Source organism: Lycium ferocissimum, chromosome 8 (assembly GCF_029784015.1).
Source record: "Lycium ferocissimum isolate CSIRO_LF1 chromosome 8, AGI_CSIRO_Lferr_CH_V1, whole genome shotgun sequence".
Taxonomy (NCBI): Eukaryota; Viridiplantae; Streptophyta; class Magnoliopsida; order Solanales; family Solanaceae; genus Lycium; species Lycium ferocissimum.
The window spans coordinates 25,437,532-25,461,156 of record NC_081349.1 but is presented as its reverse complement, the minus strand read 5'-3'; the positions used below and the strand labels follow the sequence as shown (position 1 = coordinate 25,461,156).

The following is a 23,625-nucleotide window of genomic DNA, read 5'->3' as shown; positions in this document are numbered from 1 at the left end:
TAAATTCTTTGGTATTTTAAGAATTACAGATTAAATAGGAAAAGCAGCCATTAAAAGTGACTTCTTTAACCTTTATTCCACTCAAGTATCAGTGGCAAGAACTAGTACAAATACATGCTCTTGTTTGCTCAAGAACTCACACATTCCTTGTCTGTATTTCTAATTTCATTTGCAAACATGGTTTCATCTCCTGTTCCACCAGCTCCAAAGGTGAGCTTTCTATCACTATCCTTGTCTGTTAACTATTGCAAATAATCTTGAAATAACAAGCTTGTCTCTTGAATGGAGTTGTTTTAGCTATTGTAAATTATCTTGAAATAAATAGCTTGTTTCTTGAATGAAGTTGTTTTAACTATTGTAAATTATCTTGAAATGACAAGCTTGTTTCTTGAATGGAGTTGTTTTTAACTATTGCAAATAATCTTGAAATTACAAGCTTGTTTCTTGAATTGAATTGTTTTGTTCATGACTTTGCAGGAAGTTCCTTCAGAAGAGAAATGGGCAGAAGATGGTCCTCCTCGCGAAGCGAAATGGTGGTACTCAACCTTTCACACAGTCACAGCCATGGTTGGTGCTGGTGTTCTCAGTCTGCCTTATGCCATGGCCTACTTAGGATGGTATGTATACTAAACATTCATAGTTTTATGTTTTTGCACTAAGCATTTAAATTATTTCTCACTATGTTTTTGTTGGATTGATCTTAAAAAGTTGTTCGATTATGTTGAATTGTATGATCATCTCGTATGAAAGCTTAAATTGTGAGAGCGAGCTTTTATGACTTAATAATGTCTCTAACATGCTTGCTTATATGCTGGTCTGATTCTTTTCCAGGGCACCTCTAACAGTTTTGACACCATGTTTAAACTGTGTGACTAACTCATTTATAAACTTAAGCTGTTACAGAGAGCACACTTTTGGATTCATCCTAAAAAAATGCTTGATTTTGTTGAATTATGTGATCATCTCAGCTAAAAGCTTAAGCCTTTAGAGAAAACACACTTTCATTACTTAATTATGTCTTCTATGTACATATTTCTACACGTGCCGGCGGGATTTTTTTCATGGGCACCTTTGCCTGCTCTGATACCATGTTGAAGTGAAACTATGTAACTAACTCATTTAAAAACTTAAGCTGTTAGAGAGAGGATGCTATTATTACTTAATTATGTCTTGGACGGATTTATTCTGTTGTGGTTGAAGTAAAGTTGTTTTTGTCCATCAGGGGTCCGGGGACAGTGGTGATGATCTTATCATGGTGCATAACCTTAAACACAATGTGGCAAATGATACAACTCCATGAATGTGTGCCTGGAGTTCGTTTCGATCGGTACAAGGATCTCGGAAAACATGTTTTTGGACCAAAACTTGGGGCATGGATAGTGCTTCCACAGCAGCTGATTGTTCAGGTCGGTTGTGACATTGTGTACATGGTTACTGGAGGAAAGTGCCTGCAGAAATTCATGGAGATTGCTTGTACTAATTGCACCAGAATAAGACAATCCTATTGGATTTGCATCTTTGGTGCCATCCATTTCTTTCTGTCACAGTTGCCAAATTTCAATGCTGTCTCTGGTGTTTCTTTAGCTGCTGCAATCATGTCACTGAGGTAACTAATTTTCTTGATTCAGCCTTTCAGATTAGCCTAATAAGTTCTGATCTCCCTGTTTTAGTTGAAACCACATTAAAAAAGTTCTGCACTAACTATTATGGTATGCTATTTTTACCTACCTTTTTGTTACAAAAAGAAGTTGAAGATCATGGTATCAGAATATCCTTTACTTATGAGAACAGTTCAATAGCATACTCTGCTCAATATTCTTACTATATATTAGATTCTATGTTGCTCGGACTCTTAAAAAAATGTGGACGTATGCGTGTCAGATCCTCGAGAAATAGTGCATTTTTGGAGGATCCGACATGGGTGCAGAAACATTTTTGAAGAGTCCAAGCAATATAGGTCAAATTAACTGACACTCACAAAATTCAATTGGGATTGTTTATCTGGTGTGCCAGCTATTCAACTATAGCATGGGTGGGCTGTGTGGGCAAAGGCAGAATCCCGAACGTGAGCTACGCATACAAGAAAACTAGTCCAATGGACTACATGTTTCGAGTCTTCAACGCGTTAGGGCAAGTTTCATTTGCTTACGCGGGCCACGCTGTGGTACTTGAGATACAGGCCACAATTCCATCAACGCCCGAGAAGCCCTCCAGAGTACCAATGTGGAAAGGTGCTGTATGGGCCTATTTTGTCAATGCCCTCTGCTATTTCCCCGTTGCTTTCATCGGTTACTGGGCATTTGGCCAAGACGTCGATGACAACGTGCTCGTGGGACTTGAAAGGCCGTCTTGGCTCATTGCAGCTGCTAATTTAATGGTGGTTGTTCATGTCATAGGCAGCTATCAGGTGCTCATTTTTCAACAAAATCATCAAATGCACGAGTCAATGTAGCTCGTTTCGTTATGCATTTTTGTTCTCTTAACTCTTAAGCTAAGTAAAAACAATGAAATTGGACTGCATATGGTAGAAAACCGTGTGAATCATCAATAAAATAATTGATTCACATGGTCCGCAGAATTCTAAAAAGATCAAGAATTGCGTGTCTTTAGATCCTGTCTTTCTTGATTATAAATCAAGACGAAAGGTCAGATGTACTTGTTCTGGTCAATCTACTTTTGGCCATTCTATGCAAGTCGTGCGATGAGTGTTAGCTAGAGGTAACAAGAAAAATTGTTGTTGCAGGTTTATGCTATGCCAGTGTTTGATTTGATGGAGCAAAAATTGGTGAAAACTTGGAATTTCCCACCTGGAGTACTGCTGAGATTCTTCGTTCGTACTACATATGTTGGTGAGGCACTTTATCGTTACATCTTTTCTAATCCAATAGTCGCAAAATCTTATTTTGACGCCTCTAAGGTGAAATTTAACCAGTTGTTGGCCCGCTGTTTCGCTATACTCAGTGTCTTATTAATATTGCAGCTTTCACTTTGTTTCTTGGTGTAACATTCCCTTTCTTTGGTGATCTTCTTGGTTTCTTTGGAGGATTTGGTTTTGCTCCTACTTCTTACTTTGTAAGTCAAGTTTCTATTTCTTTTATAGAATTTTTTTTTTTTTCTTGTAGACCAACTTTTATAATCAACTTTTAAATTTTACTCCTTGCTGCAGCTCCCAAGCATAATGTGGCTTAAGATCAAGAAACCAAGGAGATTCAGTAGCTCATGGTTGATAAATTGGGTAAGTCCAAAAAAATTCTCATTTTCTTCCCCTTTTTTCTGCTTTTCAAAGACAACAGACTGAATTAGTAAGATTCTAGTTGTATACACTGACATTATAAGAAAAAAAATTAGAGTATGTATTTTAACGTATTATAGTAGTAGCTAACTTGCCAAATTCTCCATATTACAAATCCCACTTATTACTTAGTATGCCTGGTTACCGGTAATTATATGTTTGGAGTTTAACTTCTATATATAGGCACTGACAGTATCAAGTCACCTAAAAGATAATTATAGTTATTGTCCACAAAAAGTGGGATTAGTAACTAGGAAACTACAATAGGTTAAAATACAGCTATGACGTAAAAATTATTTTATAGTATCGGTTTATCCAATTCAATTAATCTTCCAGTGACTGGTAATGTAAAAATTCAGTTACACTGTCAGTGTACATAAGTTAAACTCGAATCTATTACAAGTGAGCCTTGAATTATTTTCAAACTGTTTTTATCCTGATTTTTTTTCTTTTTTGGTTCTTCTAGAGTTCTACTAATATGATGTTTGGCGTTTTTATTATTTCAGGCATGCATATTTATTGGAGTATTCATTATGATAGCTTCCACAGTTGGTGGACTGAGGAATATTGTTGCTGATTCTTCCTCCTATGAGTTCTACTCATGAAGATGTTGCTGCATTATTATAGAGAAGAATACATTTGAGTTTAACATAAATCTGTTTAAGTATGTACTAAAAACTAGTCCTCCTAGTAACTTGGAGTGAAGCTAATCCAGAAAAAAGAAGTTGAGATTTCAATACTTAGAAGTACTAGTAGTTATGTTAAGATTTCTGATTCAGAATTTTAGCAAATTTCCTTTTTTATCTATTATCCATTTTAAGTTGGAATCTGGAATTGAGCTGAGTTTCAGAAAAGATCAAACATATCCTGTAATGACAGTTCTGTTTTTCTATGGAAAAAAATTATTGTCTTCTGTAACCACTTTTTTTTTTTTTTTTTTTTGGTGGTTACTCGAGGCATCTGGTATTCTAAATCAACAGACCCGATTAATTTGAATTCGCGTCCGCTAGGCAGATTAAGTGGGTAAAATGCTTTTTACCAAGAAAATATCCATTTTCAGTGCTCGAACTGAAGACCTCTTATTAAAAGTGGAGGGATCTCGACCATTGCACTACACTATGTGATAGGCTTTTGCAATCACTTTCATTGCCATGCATGGATACCTTAAAATATGCTATAATCAAAGCAAATAAAGTATGAAAACCTGGAAAACCCAATTTTGCCAACCAAGTGCCTCTCCTGCTCTCCAGTTAAATTGGATGAAAAAGTGTTCGTGTCATCGGCATGAAATGACTAAGAACCATTTTGCTTTTCTTCTTTTTTCTAACTTCAACTATTTGACCTCAAAACGAAAACAACAGGCACAGGTGTGACACCCTAAGCAAATTTAGAGTTGGACACAAAATTTCGAATTCAATTGAAATGTACAATGATTATGGAAATAAGATTATTTCAATGATTAAGGAAATAAGATTTTCCTTTTCTTAAAATAGAAAAAAAAAAAATGCTTCCCCTTTCTTGTCAAGTGTTTCCAACATTGGCAAAATACGAAAGAAATGCTACGTATATAAGGAAACAAGTCTTAGCTCTTAGTGATGTCTGTCAAAGTCGTGCATATACCTTCCTGAATTATATCATTAGTGGGCTAAGCTGGCTCGACGAAGGGAGGGAGACCTTCATTTTTTTTCATTGTGAACGAAGGCCGAGGATGGCCTAAAATGCATCTTATATGAAGGGAACACACTTTTTTGACTATCGTGGTGGTATGATTGTCGGGCCCCTCCTCGTTGTGACCTTCCTATTGTGATAGCTTCCTTCGGGCTTTGCCAGCCCTTTATAATAAAATTTTTTGACTCCGCTTGGTAAAGTGCTGGCAACAACTGAAAGGAAGGAGACCATGTAGCTATTGTGTCCGCCAGGGGCAGAGCAAGGTAGGCTCCAGGGGGTTCCGAACCCCCTCGGGAAAAAATTACACTATATATATAAGGTTAAAATTATTTTTTTATGTGTATATAGTAGATGTTGAACCCCCTTGGCTTCTCCGTTATTTACTTCTTCATATTTTTGAACTCCTAGGTGAAAATCCTGACTCCCCCATTGGTGTCCGCCCCTTTCTTAGTCAATGGGGTATAACATCATCTATTACAATAGAGAAAATCTACTTCAAATAACCACGTCTTTGCTACAATGATGGGCAAAGCTCAGTGTTCAAATGGTGGTCAGCATATCGTTGAGTCGATAAGGGGAGGTGTATATGATATCCTTTGGAAATCTTACATCCGCAAAACACGTCAGGGATGTTGAATTATATAAAGAATTAAGCCTGAGACCATAGTGATGCATTTTAAAGTCGTGCATAACTATGCCGAAAGCGAATAATATCACTAATAAATTGGACTGTTATACACAGTACCATCAAATTTTCACCAAAAGTTTGACAGAACTATGTTTATCAATGTCAAAGACGATAAAAAACGAAGGTCATGGTCTAGGAGTGCAAAAAATCCAATAATCATATGGAGGACAAAAAGTGTTATTTTCTCTTACATTCGATATTGATCTCAAAATGAATAAAGTTAAGCCTATAAGATTCATCTTGATTTGGCCTACCATTACATATTTCCTTTTCAATAATTCCTTTATTGAACTTTAAGAAGCATCTAGGCAAAGTTGAAAACTGAAAGCATTTATCATATTGCTTTTTAATGAACTGAACAGGTAAACATCCTGATTATCAACTAAAATAACCTTGTATAACCTTGGAACAATACACTAAAAACTTAGCCACCCTTCATACATACCAGATAAATAATTACATGATATGTATCTTTTGCACAATTTTTTATCACTTAATCATATTTAAATCGGAAAAAGGCTCAAATATCTTGATTTTCGGAAATGGGCCATTTATGTCATTCGTCAAATCACTTTGACTCATTTATCTGTCCTTGTTGCCAAAATGGTTCATCCATGCCATTTTTCATTATTTGCCCAGTTTACAATACCATATATGACACTTGGCCACCAATTAGAGGTCCATGTCGTTTAATTAAACCAACACTAATTTACGGGTCGGATTTTACTTTAATTTAGGATTTAATTTGTGCAGGTTTAATTAAACGACGTGGACCTCTAATTGGAGTCCAAGTGTCATATCTAGTATTGTAAAACCAGCGTTAATGATAAATGGCACGGAAGAGCCATTTTGGCAACAGCGATGCCATAAATGAGCCGAAACATTGACGAGTTGTATAAATAAGCCATTTCCGATAGTGCGATAGCATGTTTAAGCCTTTTCCGTATTTAATTGATGAAGCTCGTCACTCTGTTTATTTGGCTGAATGTGACTCTGGACCTGCCCTTTTGCTAATTATTTCATTATGCTAGGCCTTTTAGCTAGTTATGTTATTATGTTGGATCAATTAGTGCTTGTGCTTGGGACTTTTTCTCTTGGTGTATGTCAAAAAGAGTGACAAACTTAAGTTTTTATTCGGTTAATTAAGTCTGTTGTTCCTCAGTAGCTCATGAATTTATAATGATCGTCGTGTTCTACATGCTGGATATTCTACTATTCTATGTTCTTCTGACAGTGTTCTAATCTCTATGTTTTGTGAACTGAGTATCTTCTATTCTCTAACTATTGTGATTGTGAGAGAAAGGAGGGATGGCACATTCTTTTACCATCTGACGGTTCAAAATAGATGCGCTTCCAGGTACAGAATATTGAGGCTCAGCGACCTTAAGTTACTATACCATAATTACTGAGTTCACAATCAAATATTTATAGATATTTAACGGATATCTTAATACATTTACAGAATCTGGGCAAAAATTACTGAGTTCACGCGAATCCATAGATTACAAACTAAATCCACCTCTGTAATTTGGTGTACACCTAGGATGTAGGTAGATTTCCTTCACAGCAGTAAAAGAATAAAAACTGAATTAGAAAAACTGGGACTTATTTGGTAACTCTGCTGGGATCATTAGGTAAGTTTATGTTGGTGGAATGAACCGTACTCGACTCGTAATAATTACTATTTTATCTAAGTTTTTATTATAAGCACAAGTGAGAACATGTATTGGGACTCTTGAACCTAATCTGATAAAAGATCAATTAACCTCTATGTTATTAAGAGAAAGATTCTGATAATTTTTGTCGCTTGGCAGAATAAAATCATTGATAAATCTTTCTTTGTGAACTGTCATTTACACTAAAGTTTTTGTCTTGCTTTGTAGACTACAAAAGAATCCCTTTACCATGGCCAAAAGGGGACTAAAAGGATATAATTTAATCCAAAATTTAAGGTACAGATGCATTAAGAAAAGAAAATTGTTCTGTGTCCACTGATGGGTTCATCATTGAAAACTAGAAAATAATATAGAAACATGCGTGTAAGATCGTAGTGCAAACTCCATGAAATGAAATGCCACTAATGCTAATACCCGTCTCTAATTACTAGAGGGGACATTGTCAATTTTATCTTCAAAGTAGTATTTATTTGGTGGGTGACTTTTTTTTTTTTAGTGAGGTGATGTTTGACTCAACTTATATGCATATTAAATATTTTATTGGATACTTGCTACTTTCCACTAGTACAAGTAGGGTAAAATTCAAAAATAGCAATTTTTCGCGTTATAATCGAAAAATATCTACAGATTTAAAAGTCAGTGAAAAAATAATCACTATGTGGAACCATGACATTGTTATGGATTTTGAACTTAAAAATATAAAATTATCCATCACAATCTCCTTGACGAAATCTAAATTGTCACGGAGTTTCACTTTTTTAAGTTCGAAATTCATGATAATATTCTGGATTTTTCACTTGTTCAAGTTCGAAATCCATGACACTATCGTGATGTTTTAACATAAAAAGTGACTAATTTTCAACGAATTCTTAAATACTGATTATTTTTCAAGAATCGATTTGAAAAGTGCTAAATCCTACTACATTTACGTACAATTATCGAATAACTCTCTCCAATAAAGCATTAAACAAATAAAAGTAATCGCACAACAACTTTTGTATCTATTGAGATTTAAACGTTAATATCTTATTATTTTCCTTCACTTCATTAATCGTGAATCAGATTCAGGCCACACGTTCACATTCTTTTCTCCTTCTCTTTCACCAAGATAAAAACTTTACGTGGTTCATCAATTAAAAAAGAGTGGAAATCCCAATTTTCCAAAGAACTACTTTTGTGTTGTTTTTCAACTTTATACCCAAGTATATATTTGTTTAATTAAAGGGATAAAGGGAATGAAAGTTAAAGGAGAGAATGTAAAAAATAGTCCTAGTTAAATCACATGTGCCACAAAAGGGTCTAACGTGTAACTCTATACAATAGCACTATGTATTGTGTTTTCTTGATGTGACACAATCTAAAATTCCTTTATTCATGGCTGCTACACAAAATAAGGAACAGGAAATTAAAGCTTTATAACTGATTAGCCTAGTCGAAAGTGAATAGATAAATAATGATATTATTATCAACTAGTGATGAAAGAAAAAAGTGACAAGAAATGGAGGTTGAGGGCTACAATTTATGAACCTATGGAATAATGATAAAGGGTCAAAAACGCCCTCAAACTATGCGAATTGAACAAAAATGTCTTCCGTTCATAGTTTGGTCCAAAAATGTCCTTAAACTATACGAAATTGAACAAAAACGCCCCTATGATTACTTAAACTATACAAGCATTTCTCTTGTATTTTATCAATGAGAAATTCATCTTGTGTCACACTCATAGACCACGTTAATAAAACCAAGTACGAAGGGAAAAACTGCCAAAGTGATTAAAACATGAAATATACTAACCTCAACAAGGATAGCTAGTCCATAAGTACAAGATTGTAAACCTTGAAATAAGAGGTGGTTCTTTTAGTTTTTCAAACATGTCATTATCATACAGAAAGATTTACAGTACTAGCAGTAGAACACTATCATCCGAAGATTCAACACAACGAATGATTACTAATTGCCAATGACTAGCTTGTCGTGTCTCTACCACTATCTCAATGTTATTCTTAGGAGATGCATATATAGATTTAGCCTTTAATTGTACATTGTATTTTGTGTAAAAGACTATTTAACCTTTTAGTTTGTTTTTCTGAAATTGTTTTATCTTTTATTTAACAGTGTCGCTCACTTTTATGCAAATTACCAATCACCTAAACGGTTGATTAGTTGTTTTAACCATTCAAATACAATTATTTTTTGACTATGCATGTATTCATTCTGTAAACGCACTTGTTAAAATTAAGGTAATGTTCATGAAAGCTGAAAATAGTAACTTGGAAAATAAAGTGAATTATATGTCGGATCCTCCAAAAACGTTGTGGCACTCATATCGGATCCTTAGAAAATGCATAGATATAGCCTCAAGCTATGTGATGATTTCGTTTCACAGGATATATGTATTTGAAGCACAAATGTAAAATGTGTACATGTTTATTTTCGTCTTTTACTCGTAGGTGTCGACATTTATTCAATTGTGTCGACATTTATTCAATTTTCTGTTATGGATAGCTCTTGTAAATATTGTACCCCGTAGTTATATTGTAGTGTGCCAATCATTTTTATTTTTGGTTAATCCTGCGTGTTTTAAAAATATTTGTAATAGTAGAAACTAAAACGTCGTTTATTATATGGATGATGAAATTTCATACATAACCAATTGTGTTTATAAAAATTCATTACGCTATTAAAACATGAGAGCCCGAAATTTTAATATTTACTCTACTGTTTCTTTATGTGTCATTGTTGTAATAATTATGCTCAACTCAAGTAATGACCCATCAACTTACATTTCCTTTAAGTTGTAAATAACTCGATTCTTGACCGACCCTTTAAAGAAGAAATTAAAATAAAATTAAAAAAAAAAATCCTTTTTTTAATATCCAAATGAAAACAAAGCAACGACTACTGCTTAGTCACAGAAGAGATATGTGGCTTATGATCATTGGCGGTTCTTCAACGCAACGACTTCTTTAAATCTTTTCTTCCACTTTTTCATCACAAAAAGCCAGCCTTAGATATATAGATATTCAGTATTTCTATTTTTAGTCCTGAACCTCACGTTCCTCTGCCAAAACAATTGCTTTGACTAGACAAAAAGGATGAAGACCTTGAATAGGATTAAATCTACTATCAGTATCACAGAGATAATTTGGCTAAACTGCAGAAAAAATGACCGAGTAACAAGTTCATCAGTCCTTCCTTCAGTATCTTCCGTTCATTCTACTTTCATTTCATCATTTTGTTGAACTGTTATGTTCTTCTTCCCTCTCCCTGAGGAAAACGAACACAAACCAATAAGATGAAATTACTCTTGTTGAATAAGCTACTAACATCAGTCCATTTTCTTTCATTCATCAAACTCATCTTATTCCCTGAGGTTCCTCGACTTACCAATGGCAAGCAGTCATGGATTTGAATTATCCCTTCCTTAATGATATGGTATAAAATAATACTCCACGAAGTAGTCAAAAAATGGAAACAAAAAATACAACATGCACAGAAACTGAATAACAAAAGACCGTAGACCATAAAAATGGGCTCATGAGAACAAGCTTGTCATAAGCAAATAGTGTCTACTGTCCATTGCAATTCATCTACATAATTGACTTTCGGCGAAAAGGTTAAAAATAGTGGCTGCTCGCCTTGGCCACACCAGGAGCCTTAATCTAAATTGATGAAACTAATATCTAATCAAATAGTGTTTGCCCGACTTCTTTGCTTTTATATAATTGTTGCACCTTCATATCGAGGACTTTAGCAAACGACATGTGCATCTAGACCATCATTCACTTCCTGCATTAAAGCAATGTCCCATTGTCAAATTCACTCATCATCAAACACAGGCAAACTTTTCCGACACGTGTTAGCTGCTTATTGTTCTATGTGAGCATGCAGTATTTTTTCTGCCCTCTTTCTTTTAATGATTGAAGAGATCAGACTTGTAACATAGAATTTAATCCTATTCTAACGTTAATATCAAATTGTTACATGCATAGCATAAAGGAACCAGTAAGGACTAACCAAAGAAGGGGTAAATGTTCATAAGGTAAACTCCAAGGTTACTGGACTGTTGAAAGGAAGGACTGAATTCCGAAAACAATGAATAGAGATCCACCAGCAAGTGCCACCTACATCACACAATAACTCTGCTATCATCAAAATGGACCAAAGGAACATAGAGGTAAACGAGGGCAGAAGTGAATTAAATCACTCACCATTTTCTCAGATATTGAAGATGCGAGGGTTTTCCCTCCTAGGACAGCAGCTGTAGTACATAAAGCTTGTCCCCTGAGAAAGATTAATTACATCATAAAGCTTCGCATATAACCGATTCTCAACCTCAATTAAATCAGCAGAAAGATTAATTGACATCTTTTTCTGATTTCAGACGCAGCACATGAGCCACAAAGCAATATTAGAATGGCATTCATAGTTGAGAACTTAAGGCTTTACGTCAAAGGAGTAACCTACAGTATTCCTCCAAGAACAACTCCTAGTGGATTCTCATCGGCAGCCAAACCAATGGTAGCAAGCTGAAAAGTTGTTACAACTGCTAAAATTAGGAGCTATCTCAGAAGTTTGTGCAGATTTTACACTACAACACTTGATGAGCAGTTGCATGCATACCTGGCTCTTGTCACCCCATTCACCAAAGAAGGTAATTGAAAATGCCTGCAAAATTAAGGCATTATATATAATTAATTCTTAACAGTGACCTTCACATTTCTGGTGGCTATTTAACAGATATTAACCTTCAGAAGGATGGGTGAGAAGAATTGATTGAGAAGAGGCCGTCTCTGCTTCTTTAACTCGTCAGAATCCTAGAAAAAGATAACTTTGTTAAAGCTATTGACAAAGGTATGTGTTCTTTTTTATAAATTTGCAGCAACCTTCTTATGAGAAATGGGAAATCGGAAAGATAAGAATCTAATAGCAGACCACCAGAAGAGAGCAAATACGTCTTTGAGAGAGTATTCATCTTGTGACATATACTTAATGGTTTAATTCATGAATATGGGACTTGTATATGAACATCTCAGATATTCAACAAAATTAGCGGATCAAAGGTAGCTGACTCAAAAAACTAATAAGCGAATAAAGCTCCCAGAAACCAGCCTCTACTTGCTTAAAGGTATGGTCTGTAAGATTGTCCACAAAAAGAAATGTGGAAGAATCTATGAGAGTTCACATCACCAATTATCAAAAATTAACCCTAAAGGCTGGCACTGTGGATTGCGATGTCAACCATAAGTTTAAACACGTTTCCTGTGTACAATATAAGATGACTCAGGTGAGAAATGTAGAGGAATAAAATAACTACACAAACAAGCCTCCTCCACTAGAAGAAATTGTTTCTAAAAAATAAATACATGGAAAAAGAAGTAATCAAAACCAAATAGGCTGTGATTACAGAAACATGAGCCTTCACCCAAACTGAAATCCGTTATAATGACTAGAAAGGAGGATTATTAAGACATGAGTAGTATGTACACAAAGGTCAAGAAATCGGCGTCCAGGATGGACGAATTAGAGCAAGTCAGAAAGAGAACTTAAGCTTGCTCTCTTTTGAGTTTAGTTAAACTAAATGGACGACACGGAATGATGCTGGCAAATGGTGTTAACTGTGTGAGAATCCTCGGTAGAAAACTCATATAGCAATGGTGTTTGTATGCATTCATAATCAGAAGAAGACTAACCTAGCATAGCTATTTTGTTTGTTTATATTGCTTTTATCTTTTTTTTGTTTGTCTACGTAAGGCATTTTATTCAAACACCTACTTCTCGTTCTCGCTGTCAGCCGATAAGATTTATCACTACGCCTATTGAAGAGCAGACAAGACAATAAACTGCCATCTCAAACAGAGAAGTGCTAGATGAATAGCATTCATAACTGAAAGAAATCTTAATCACTATAGCTACTCACTAGCTCTAGCATTAAGATAGTAATTGCTGCTATGGAAACTGGAGAGAGGTTAATACTTTCATTCTCTTAACGGAATTGTCATTTTCATTTATCTTAACAACAAAAACAACAACAACAATAAAGTCGCACAAGTTAATTTTACGATGAAAAGAAATGCAAATGTAAACTATGAACAGGAATGCTACCTGGTTCTTCTCCTTGGTTGCTCCACCATTAGATTTTAGATCAGCATCCTACTTGCACCATATATAAGATAAAATGAGAAAAGCTAAAATTCATGTATGGCGAAATATAATTGGAAAATTACAGACCAGCTGTGCTTCAACTTCATCCAAATCCTCAGCTCCCCTGTGGATAAAATTAGAATTAGACTAATGAAAAAGCAATTGAAGCATAGAAGGCATACAGATTAGAGATTGGCAGAACAAGTATAATCAGAAGCAAGCAGGAACCAAATGATTACCCATCATGGAATGCATCCCATAAGGACCATACTCCAAATCCCAGGAACAGTAGCGTTGTAATATGATGGGTCCATTTACGCGAGACCTGTCGGTGTATGTAGAAAACTTTAAGCTTCGTGCATATAAAACTGATATCATTTAAAGCAGGTGATGAAGTGCTTTGTACAGACACCAATGTAGTGAAATTTAACGGAGCTATAATGATAGACTGCAGACTGCTAGATCATAATGATAGTGAACTTGAATAAACCAGAATACATGCTCTTCATCTGATTAACTCTAAATGCACTCCATACACATCTAACGCATGACAAAGAACCTCAATTTATTTGCACAAATTATGAAATAACAGCATAGATAATGGATGTATAAGACGACTTAGATTTACAATTATTTACAGATTCATTTTACAATGTACAGCACATGCTTTTTTTTAATAGGTGCCTACAGCTTATCATGTGGTAGACAGTGAAAAAGCAAGATGACTGTTCAAGTTGCCCGCGACTGATCACTAACATGAAGCACAGACCTGAGATTAATTACAGCAGCAACGTTTTTTGTTATCAGACATGATGCCTCTGTTAGCAGAACTGCTATATGGTGCAAACTCTTTCTATAAGAACAGGATAAATATATATTTCAAGTTCTGATTATGACTTTACATTGAACATGATAGACAGCTCAAGTGAAATACAATATTGACACCAATGTACTCAAAGGGATTGCAACTAGATGAAACTCACCAAATTGGGAGCAGCCCAACCAACAACGGCAGACAGAATAGTCATTACCTACAGCCGTCAACATTTCAAGGGGAGACTGTTATGGTCCACAATATAAAGAAGGGAATCTCAAATAATGGAAAAAACAGTGATGGAAAGGCATATGAAGTCTTACAATTAAAGCCCCAAGGCAGCCTGACAAGACGAGTCTCCTAGGATGACGCATCGCTAAGATCTTGAAATAAATTAAAATTTGTCAAACAAAAAGTTAAACTTTTTAGAGAATATTCTGAAAACAGAAGCAATACAGGTGCTTAAGATGAGGACATCAGAATAAATTAGAATTCTAACATATCGTCAAAACCTTTTAGTGATCAAAACAGCAGCTAAATTGTTAGATGTCAAAAGTAATTTAAGCAAAGAGGTAATAATCTGAAAGTTCAGCGATATGGAACTCAACATATTGCAAGAGATGTGATGAACCGCAAGTTAAGTCTCACAATTAACAACGGTAACTTGTGTTATATGATCTATTTATTTGTATGAAAGGATAAAGAAGCATTGCAATGGGCTGCACATTCTGGAAATACAATATTATGGGTTTCATCATTATTGGTAGAGAATTTAATTTCTAATACATAGCTGCTGGTTTGCTTTATGCATAGCTTAAGTAGCGCAGTAGGCAAAGCTACGGCCTTAGCTCTAAGTTGAATACTGATTTAAGCTCGAACATAGTCGAATTAATAAGGTCTAGGAGCAAGCTAAAGAGTACCGACTTTTTGGTATACAAAATCACATAGAATTGGGTGAAGATGAAAATTGTAACAAGTGTAAAAGAGTAGTTTTAGCTGGAATAAAAAAGCGATGAACTGAGCAGACTCTTTGGGAGGGTATGATGGTCAGTGAGGAGGCAAATAAAGAAGAATATCCTCTTCTTTTTGGTATTTGTTCTTCTGAAATGGAATTACTTTTTGCGATTAATAATTATTATCTACAAACTAAAACAATAATTGGGAGAAGAGCAACAAGCAGATTAGAATTTATCCTCATTCCACGGTACTGTTTAGGATTCCCTTCTCATTCAGCTATAAGAATCTAAGGTTATAAAATATAAATAAATAAGAGTGGCTACCTGATACACCCACTTTAAATACTACTACATAGAAACTATTTCAAAAGGAATGGAACAAAAGGGGAGATGCAGGAATTAATTGTACATTTCTCAACAACTCCTCTGCCCCACCCACCCCCCCACCCCCCAAAAAAAATACTAATTAATTAAAGAATACGACAATAGGAGACGAAGAAATCACTGGGAGCTACTTTTTTTCTTTTTTCTTTTTTTTTTTTTTTTTTTTTTTTGAAACAGGTAACTTATCACTGGGAGCTACTTAAACGGAAGAACCTAAAAGGTTTCTACTTTCTACTATTGCAAGGTGTTAATTGAAACGCTCTATTCACTTGGATATTAGGTGAGTTGAGCAGCTAACACAAATTATAAGTAATATCTAGTCTCAGAATCCAAAACAGCAGGACCTCAATCAAGCTTGTCAGCTAGTTTATGCTTAAATAGCACCCTGGCCAAAAGCCTTACTTTCTGGCAAATAAGAACTCCATGATTTACTCATCAAATGAAACAAAATAAGAAGTCCATAATTCGTCTTGCATAGATCAAACCTTAAACAGTATTTCCCCGCTAACTCACTTTTAGCTCACCCTCGAGTTCCCAGCTCCCATCCACAATCAAACATATTTCCAACCACACAATTAATCAATCAATTTCGCCTCAATCTCAACTAATTGAGTTTGGTAATACCAATCCTCTATGTATCCACTCTATTCCACCACATTTTATTCAAAGTACTGACAATTAATTAATCTTTTAAGACAAATGGGAATTCTCTTATGCGACTCTCGAACAATTACAGTTAACAGTCAAAACAAACAGAACTCCATTTCTTTTTTCAATAACCATGGTGTCTAGGTTAGATTAAGCGAACTTCGCCTAATTCCACGAGTACCCACTACCTCCTGCTAGCACGGATACCAGGTAACTCTATCCATCACACAAAATTCCAGTTTAATCGCAATATATTTATACAAATTCAGCTCACATACCTCATCTAATTCCACAGGTACCTGCTACCTCCCACCAAAGACAGATACCAGGTAACTCTGCATACAAGCTGAGCGCACGTGCACCTCAACTAATTTCATAGGTACCTACTACCTCCCAGCAGCACAGATACTAGATAACTCAGTCCACCATACAAAAATTCCAGATATTAATCACAATAAATCTATACAAACTCAGCTCACGTGCACCTCGACCTCCCACCAGCACAGGTACCTGGTAACTCTATCCACCAAACAGAATTCAAGTTTAATCACAATAAATCTATAAAAAATCAGCTCACGTGCACCTCGACTAGTTCCACAGGGTACCTCCCACTACCTCCCACCAAAGATAGGTACCAGGTAACTCAATCCACCCGTTTCTTTTTTCAATAATCATGGTGTCCAGGTCAGCTTACGTGCACCTCGACTAGTTCCACAGGGTACCTCCTACTACCTCCCACCAGCATAGGTACCAGGTAACTCAAATCCACCAAACAGAATTCCGTGTCTTTTTTCAATAATCGTGGTGTCCAGTTTAGCTTACGTACACCTCGACTAGTTCCACAGGGTACCTCCTACTACCTCCCACCAGCGTAGGTACCAGGTAACTCAAATCCACCAAACAGAATTCCGTTTCTTTTTTCAATACTCGTGGTGTCCAGGTCAGCTTACACACACCTCGACTAATTCCACGAGTACCTACTACCTCCCACCAGCACAATTACCAGGTAACTCAATACACCAAATTACATAATTCTAATAAATCTAATAGTAGAAAACTCACCGCGGCGGCAAAGAAAGTCTTGTCTCCGATCTCAGATAGCACTGTCATCGCCAAAGACTTCGTAAAACCCTAGTAAATCCACACACAAAAAAAAATATCAAATCAAATTGATTTCACTGAAATCACATAATCGAAATGCATATAATAAGGAGGAGAAGAAGAATTTACCTGGGCCACTGAAAGACTCATTTTCAATTGCTCCTCCAAGTAAAGCTTTGAGGGAGCAATTTATAGCTTAAAACAATGAACTGTGATTTGTGTATATGTGTGGGTATATATATATATGGCGGATCGAGTTCTTTGAGCTCTCTCAGTTTAAAAAAAAAAAAAAAAATGTTGTGCACGACACAGTACGTTTTTATGTGAAGGCGAGGCGCGTGGTATTTGTGGCCAAAAATATTACGGGTCAGCTGGATTGGATTTAAAAATGGGAGAAATGCATTTTTGGCTCTTTACCAATTTTTTATGATCTTTTTACAAGTAATTTTTATTTTTTACACATAAGAGATCTGAAAATAAATGTATAAGAGATCTGAAAAAGACATTTTATTTTAACTCAAATTGTAAGAAGCCAAGAGATCTTATTTCCTCTTTAAAAATGGGTGAGTTTAATTTTTAAATTAAATACTTCTTTCGTTTTAATTTATGTGATATAGTTTGAGTAAGCACGGAGCTTAAGAAAAAATGAAGTCTTTTAAAACTTGTGATCTAAAACAAGTCATAAATATTTGTGTGGCTGTAAATCATTTCATTAAGGGTAAAAGGGGAAGTTTCAAGTGAAATTATTTCTAAATATAATTTTTTTTGGGACAGACTAAAAAGGAAAATGTGTCACATAAATTGAGGCTGGGGAGTAATATATGTGGCTAATCATAATAAGCCACGTGGCTTTTTTTAGAAAATTTTCAAAAACATATAATCTAAGATAAAATATTACGCCAAATTAGTCTAATATACAGTATTACAACATTATACCCGGGGGGAAAAGCATCATATATTGCAATATATGTGTGTGTATAGTTGTGTATATATTGTGTGAGAGGGGTCGAGTTGTTTGAGCTCTCTCAGTTGAAAAAATGTTGTGAACGATACAGTAGGTTTATGTGAAAGTGAGGCGCGTGGTATTTGTGGCCAAACATATTCCGTTTACGGGTCAGCGGGTTTTGGTTTAAAAATAGATGGGTTTAATTTTTAAATTAAAAATAATACATGTGGCCAATCATAATAAGTCACGTGACATTTTTTTGGACAACAAAAATATATAATCCAAGATAAATTATTACGCCACGTAGCTTATACAACATTATACGTGGGGAAAGCGTTATACATAATGTATCAGCCTTGTGTAATAATGTATAAAAAGTGTTTATACACAACAAACTCAAAGTATGAGCCGTATGACCTAAATATTTAAAAAAATAGACATAAAGCGTAATTTTTTCCTTTTTTAATTGGAAAATGTATCAGATTTAAGGTGTTAGTAGTTTGAAAAAAAAATAGATTTACGATATTCTAGGGGTGTTTAGGGTACGGTTTGACTCGATTTTTGGTTAAAACCAAAACAAATTAATTAATAGGGTTTTTTTGATGTTCAAATCAAACCAAACCATTATAGTATACTTTTAATAGGTTTTGATTTTGTCGGTTTTATCGGGTTGATTCGGATTTTGCTGTTTTTAAGGAAGTATTTTGTAATGCAAAAAATTGATACAAGTAAGGCGCAAAAAATGAAAATGAGATACAATAACTGTGGTAAAAACAATATCACATTCACATCAATGCTAAAACATTCATTTCCCTATCATTTTTCTTTAAGGACTTCTTATTTTGTTTAAAGACTTCAAGTTACGCACAAAGGTTTTGTTGTTAACCTTAAATTACTGTATAGTCATGCACTAGCTATGACCGCAGGCTCGAGGGACTAGTAACTCCAAATTGGATCAAATATTTAAACCTACTCCTACACTTATGGAATCATTTTGTTTTTATTCCCTCTCCCAGCAGCAGAGACATAATCGAAAATGCAAGCAAATACTACACAAATTTGTCTCATCATCTCTTTGTTAAAAAAAAAAAAAAAAAAAAAAAAAAAATGCTCTTAGCTTCATTCCCCTAAGAAAGTGGGGGAAACAAAATAAGAACACCACCCAAGAAATATATATATATAAATACACAACACAATATTTTAAATATGTATGTATTTATCGGTTTGATTCGGTTTTTTTTTGTGTAACACCAAATGCTAATTGGTTTTTCAAAACTTAAAACCAAATCAAACCAAACCGAGCCGGTTTTCGATTCATTAAATCGGTTTGACTCGATTTACCAATTCGGATCAATTGTTCGGTCTCATTTGAACACCCCTATATTTTTACACCAATATGTGAATGAAGAGTATTTACGAGTATAGCGATCTAGTAGATCAGTTGATTGACTACCTGAACTTTTACGAGTCATTTTTCTTTTATGCGAAGGCGAGGCGCGTGTTTATTTGGGGGTATAAGAAAGGGTTTTTCAGGGATGCGAAAGTGACACGTGAGGTGCACGAATTTGATTGGTTGAAGCTGAGAATATGAATTTTCCAAGCGCTATTTAATCACGTGAAGTTTATATAAGTAGGAGTATCTATTGGATTTTAGGGAATTTTCCTTTTTGTACTGTCAATCACGGACTTGTCCTATCAGAATCGGTGCAAATTTTGTGTATCATAATTGGAAAAAAATGCCAAATTTGGACAAGCTTCGTGTGAATTGCAGTTTGGATAGCAATTTGGCGTTTATAATTTTTTTTTTCTTTTGTATTTTCTTTAGTTTTAAATATTAAATCATTTAATACATTGAATTTATTTTAAATGTATACTTTCTCCTACTCGAATCAAGATAAACTTTACTTGCTCAAATAACAATTAAAGTGAAAAAGAATCAGGAACGATGAATTTGTTTACTATAAATAGATTTTGCAAGTACGTTATTGTGGTAGTTTATTCAAAGAGCATTAATGACGGAGATAGCGTGATCTGAGCTAGAACAATATATTCGTGAGCAAGTGTATTCCGCGGCTGATTCAATAACATCTTACTTTATGATCTAGTCTATTTAAAAAGATACTTTCTATCTAATAACTTGTTAATTATAATTTCCAACATTTCACATGTATGGCGATATTTATAACTACAAAAGTCACCAGGTATCTTGATACTTTATTCAAAAAGAAATCAAATAAAAATAGCTAGATTCTATGTAAATTCCTTTCTTCTCTTTTTCCGTTATAAAGTAATAAAAAGATCGAGATGGTTACCGATATGAAAAGAAAAAAATAAAAAGAACATAATACAAGACTATTCATTTTTGGTGGGATAAACCTGATTTTTCAAATTCCAATGGAAAGGAAAAATGGTAAGATGAGCTTTTTAATCTATTTTAATAGAGAGTAGGTATTTGGTTAAATAACTAAAATATATGTAAATTGACTCAGACATCATCATTAGCTCGTTGCCAAACAAAAAAGAGTTAAACTTGGTTAGTTGTGATGGAAAAAAATCAGTTGGTTTCATTGTCAATAGTGTCAGCCACATTGGCACATATTCTCACAATTCTCATAAAAAGTCAACTTGGTAAAGCAACAATTTGGCTCCTAATATATGGAACTCTCTGTTTAAAAGATAGTTAGATGATTAAAACCCCGAATTATTTATATAAATTTCATTTTTTATCTTATTAACCAAGATGGCTATGATTAGAGATGACGAAGTTACTTGGACTTTTGCAAAGAATATTGCTATGATTAATTTATTAATATATTGGAAAATAGTACCTCACACCATGGGTGGTCCAACAATTAATTTCCTCTTCACGTTTTTTTTTTTCCTTTTTTTTTTTCGGTTTGATTTATATTTTGTGTAACAAAGTCAAAGGATAGTGCAAGCATCATGTTTTATTAGTATATTGCATGTATAACGTGTAACGTATTGAAAATACGTACTGTACTATTAATTAACTTCAATTAAGCCCCAACACAAAATAAGAGATAGAAAGCTACAAACTAAACAAACCAAGCTTTAACCAAACTCTATTACATTTCCGCCAAAAAAAAAATGGCTGCAGTGACCAAGCCAGGTCGATTGTTTGTCAAAAATACAGATCTCTGCAAAATCCTTTATTATGCCAAAAAAAAAAAAAAAAAAAAAAGAAGACATCTTTGCTTTGCTAAATTTTAATACTGAAATTTAGTTCTCATCCCTTTCGTTATTTAAAGTAATAATCATCCCACTATTTTCTAGTCGGATTCAACTTGACGCTTTAATTGTCAAATGTTCGATGTTCAAATCTCACAAAAACCTAAAAGTCGTTCTTTTTCTTGTCAAATTCTATTGGAGTCAGGGCTAAGACTTCTATTTTATTTGATATGGATAATTCCCCACCAACATCAACAAGGTGATTTATGATTTTATAGTACTAATATTAATCCCTATATACGATTTAAAACAGCCACTAAGCAAAACTTACGTAAGGGTTCATGTCAATGTCGATATCAAATGTATTTAATGTAACATATATAATTGTCACCAACTTTAAACGTTGTACAACATATGGCTAAGGGAATTGCTAATAATTATTATATGGTGTTTACTTGTTCTAGTTTCTAAGCCCATCTGAAATTATATAATTGTCACCAACTTTAAACGTCGTACAACATATGGCTAAGGGAATTGCTAATAATTATAATATAGTGTTTACTTGTTCTAGTTTCTAAGCCCATCTGAAATTATATAATTGTCACCAACTTTAAACGTCGTACAACATATGGCTAAGGGAATTGCTAATAATTATAATATAGTGTTTACTTGTTCTAGTTTCTAAGCCCATCTGAAATGTTGTTGTTCGATACTACTGAAAAATCAACCTTATAGAACATCAATTATATTTCTCTTGACGAATTCCAATATAGCTAGTTATGAATTTAATAAACATGTGGATGAACTGTCCCAATCCTAAGTCTAGTCAAGAAGCCTTTATAACTTATCTTTGAAAATATGAGCCTGTTTGGATGGGCTTATAAGTTGGTCAAACCAGACTATAAGCCATTTTTTAACTTATTTGAGTGTTTGGTAAAATAGAAAACAGCTTAAATTACGTTAAAAAGTGCTTAAAATAAGTCAAAATCAAGAAGTTGCTCAACCCCAATTTTTATTTTTTATTTTTTATTTTTGGCTTAAAAGCCATGTTGGTTTGATCAACAACTTTACCCTTTTATCCCTTATATTTTCTATTAATTCCAATACTACATTTGCTTCTAAAAACCGTTTGAGCACTTTTATTCAAACACGTAATTGCTTATTATAAAATAACTTTCAGCACTTAAAAAGTACTTTAAACACTAATGCTTAAAAGCCACTTTTTTTTCAGCTAATCCAAACGGGCTCTATATATATTGTGATAAGTCTCAATAATTATTAGAAACCCTTTTTAATTTCTATATTCAAACTATCTTTTGTTGTCTTTTGGGACAGGAGTGAGTACTATACGAGCTTGTAAATAGGATACAGAAAGAGCCAGGTCTATAGAGCATAGCGACTTCATTTTGCTTGCTTCTGGCGAAATTTCTAATTTTAAATAATACGATGAAATCTTTCTTTCTAATCTTAAACTATGGCCAAATGATTTCTCGTGTGGACTATCCCTTCCCTATGATAGTACTATGAGAGACTAGATTACTTGAAAGAAATTGCACGGCTTGTCCTTGAAATGGGTTGGCCTTTAATTTTTGTCCTTCAAAATCGAACTTATGCCTAGCAGGGAATAAGTTCTTTAAGAGAGTGGGGCATAACTTGTGGAATATTATGATGCGTAAATATAACTTTGTATATACCTTGCAAAAATTTATTTATCTTGAGGAACAAAAATTAAAGACCGCCACAAAAGAGGAACAAAAAGTGCAAATGACCCGGTCCAGCTCGAACCATTAAGGAAGGTGAATGACTATTAGGCTTAACAAACGAATTTTCATGTGGGTTTTACATAGACTTTTAGCATGTGAATGACTATTGGGCCTAACAATGTTAATGATGTCCATTAAACCAAGATATTTTTTTTTGTTTTGCACGGATTGTTCTTCAAACGCGCTGGTCTTTAATTTTTCTCCCTCAAATTGTTGGTCTTTAATTTTTATCTTTCGCTTAAAAAAGTGGCCGAAAATACTCTGAGGTTCTGAGTTCGAATCCCCGCTCAGTTAAAAAAAAAGGAAAGGCAAGGTTTTGCGAAATTTTGCAAGAGATTTTTTTATTTTATTTTTTT

The 23,625-nt window shown here is 34.3% G+C and overlaps 2 protein-coding genes and 1 long non-coding RNA gene across 3 annotated transcripts; 1 reads left to right on the top strand and 2 right to left on the bottom strand.

The window, feature by feature from the left end:
• LOC132067704 (lysine histidine transporter-like 6) lies at positions 1 to 4,210 on the top strand. The gene is made up of 8 exons (XM_059461005.1): positions 1 to 210; positions 478 to 617; positions 1,223 to 1,606; positions 2,014 to 2,407; positions 2,744 to 2,849; positions 2,981 to 3,072; positions 3,167 to 3,235; positions 3,799 to 4,210. Exons 1-8 carry the CDS (start codon positions 115 to 117, stop codon positions 3,895 to 3,897), a joined length of 1,380 nt encoding a protein of 459 aa, XP_059316988.1. The 5' UTR covers positions 1 to 114; the 3' UTR covers positions 3,898 to 4,210.
• Positions 4,211 to 10,824: 6,614 nt separating this feature from the next.
• Positions 10,825 to 17,670, bottom strand: LOC132067707 (GDT1-like protein 4). Its single transcript, XM_059461012.1, has 13 exons — positions 17,501 to 17,670; positions 17,333 to 17,401; positions 14,606 to 14,665; positions 14,452 to 14,499; positions 13,708 to 13,793; positions 13,556 to 13,592; positions 13,430 to 13,477; positions 12,073 to 12,141; positions 11,948 to 11,992; positions 11,792 to 11,853; positions 11,536 to 11,608; positions 11,342 to 11,448; positions 10,825 to 11,113 (listed from the first exon to the last, which is right to left on the bottom strand). The coding sequence occupies exons 1-12, from the start codon at positions 17,519 to 17,521 to the stop codon at positions 11,380 to 11,382; spliced, it is 687 nt and encodes a 228-aa protein (XP_059316995.1). The 5' UTR covers positions 17,522 to 17,670; the 3' UTR covers positions 10,825 to 11,113; positions 11,342 to 11,379.
• On the bottom strand, positions 15,742 to 17,326 carry LOC132067708 (uncharacterized). Its single transcript, XR_009417207.1, has 3 exons — positions 17,158 to 17,326; positions 16,993 to 17,028; positions 15,742 to 16,875 (listed from the first exon to the last, which is right to left on the bottom strand). It is a non-coding gene; the product is annotated as an uncharacterized LOC132067708 (long non-coding RNA).
• Positions 17,671 to 23,625: the final 5,955 nt, after the last annotated feature.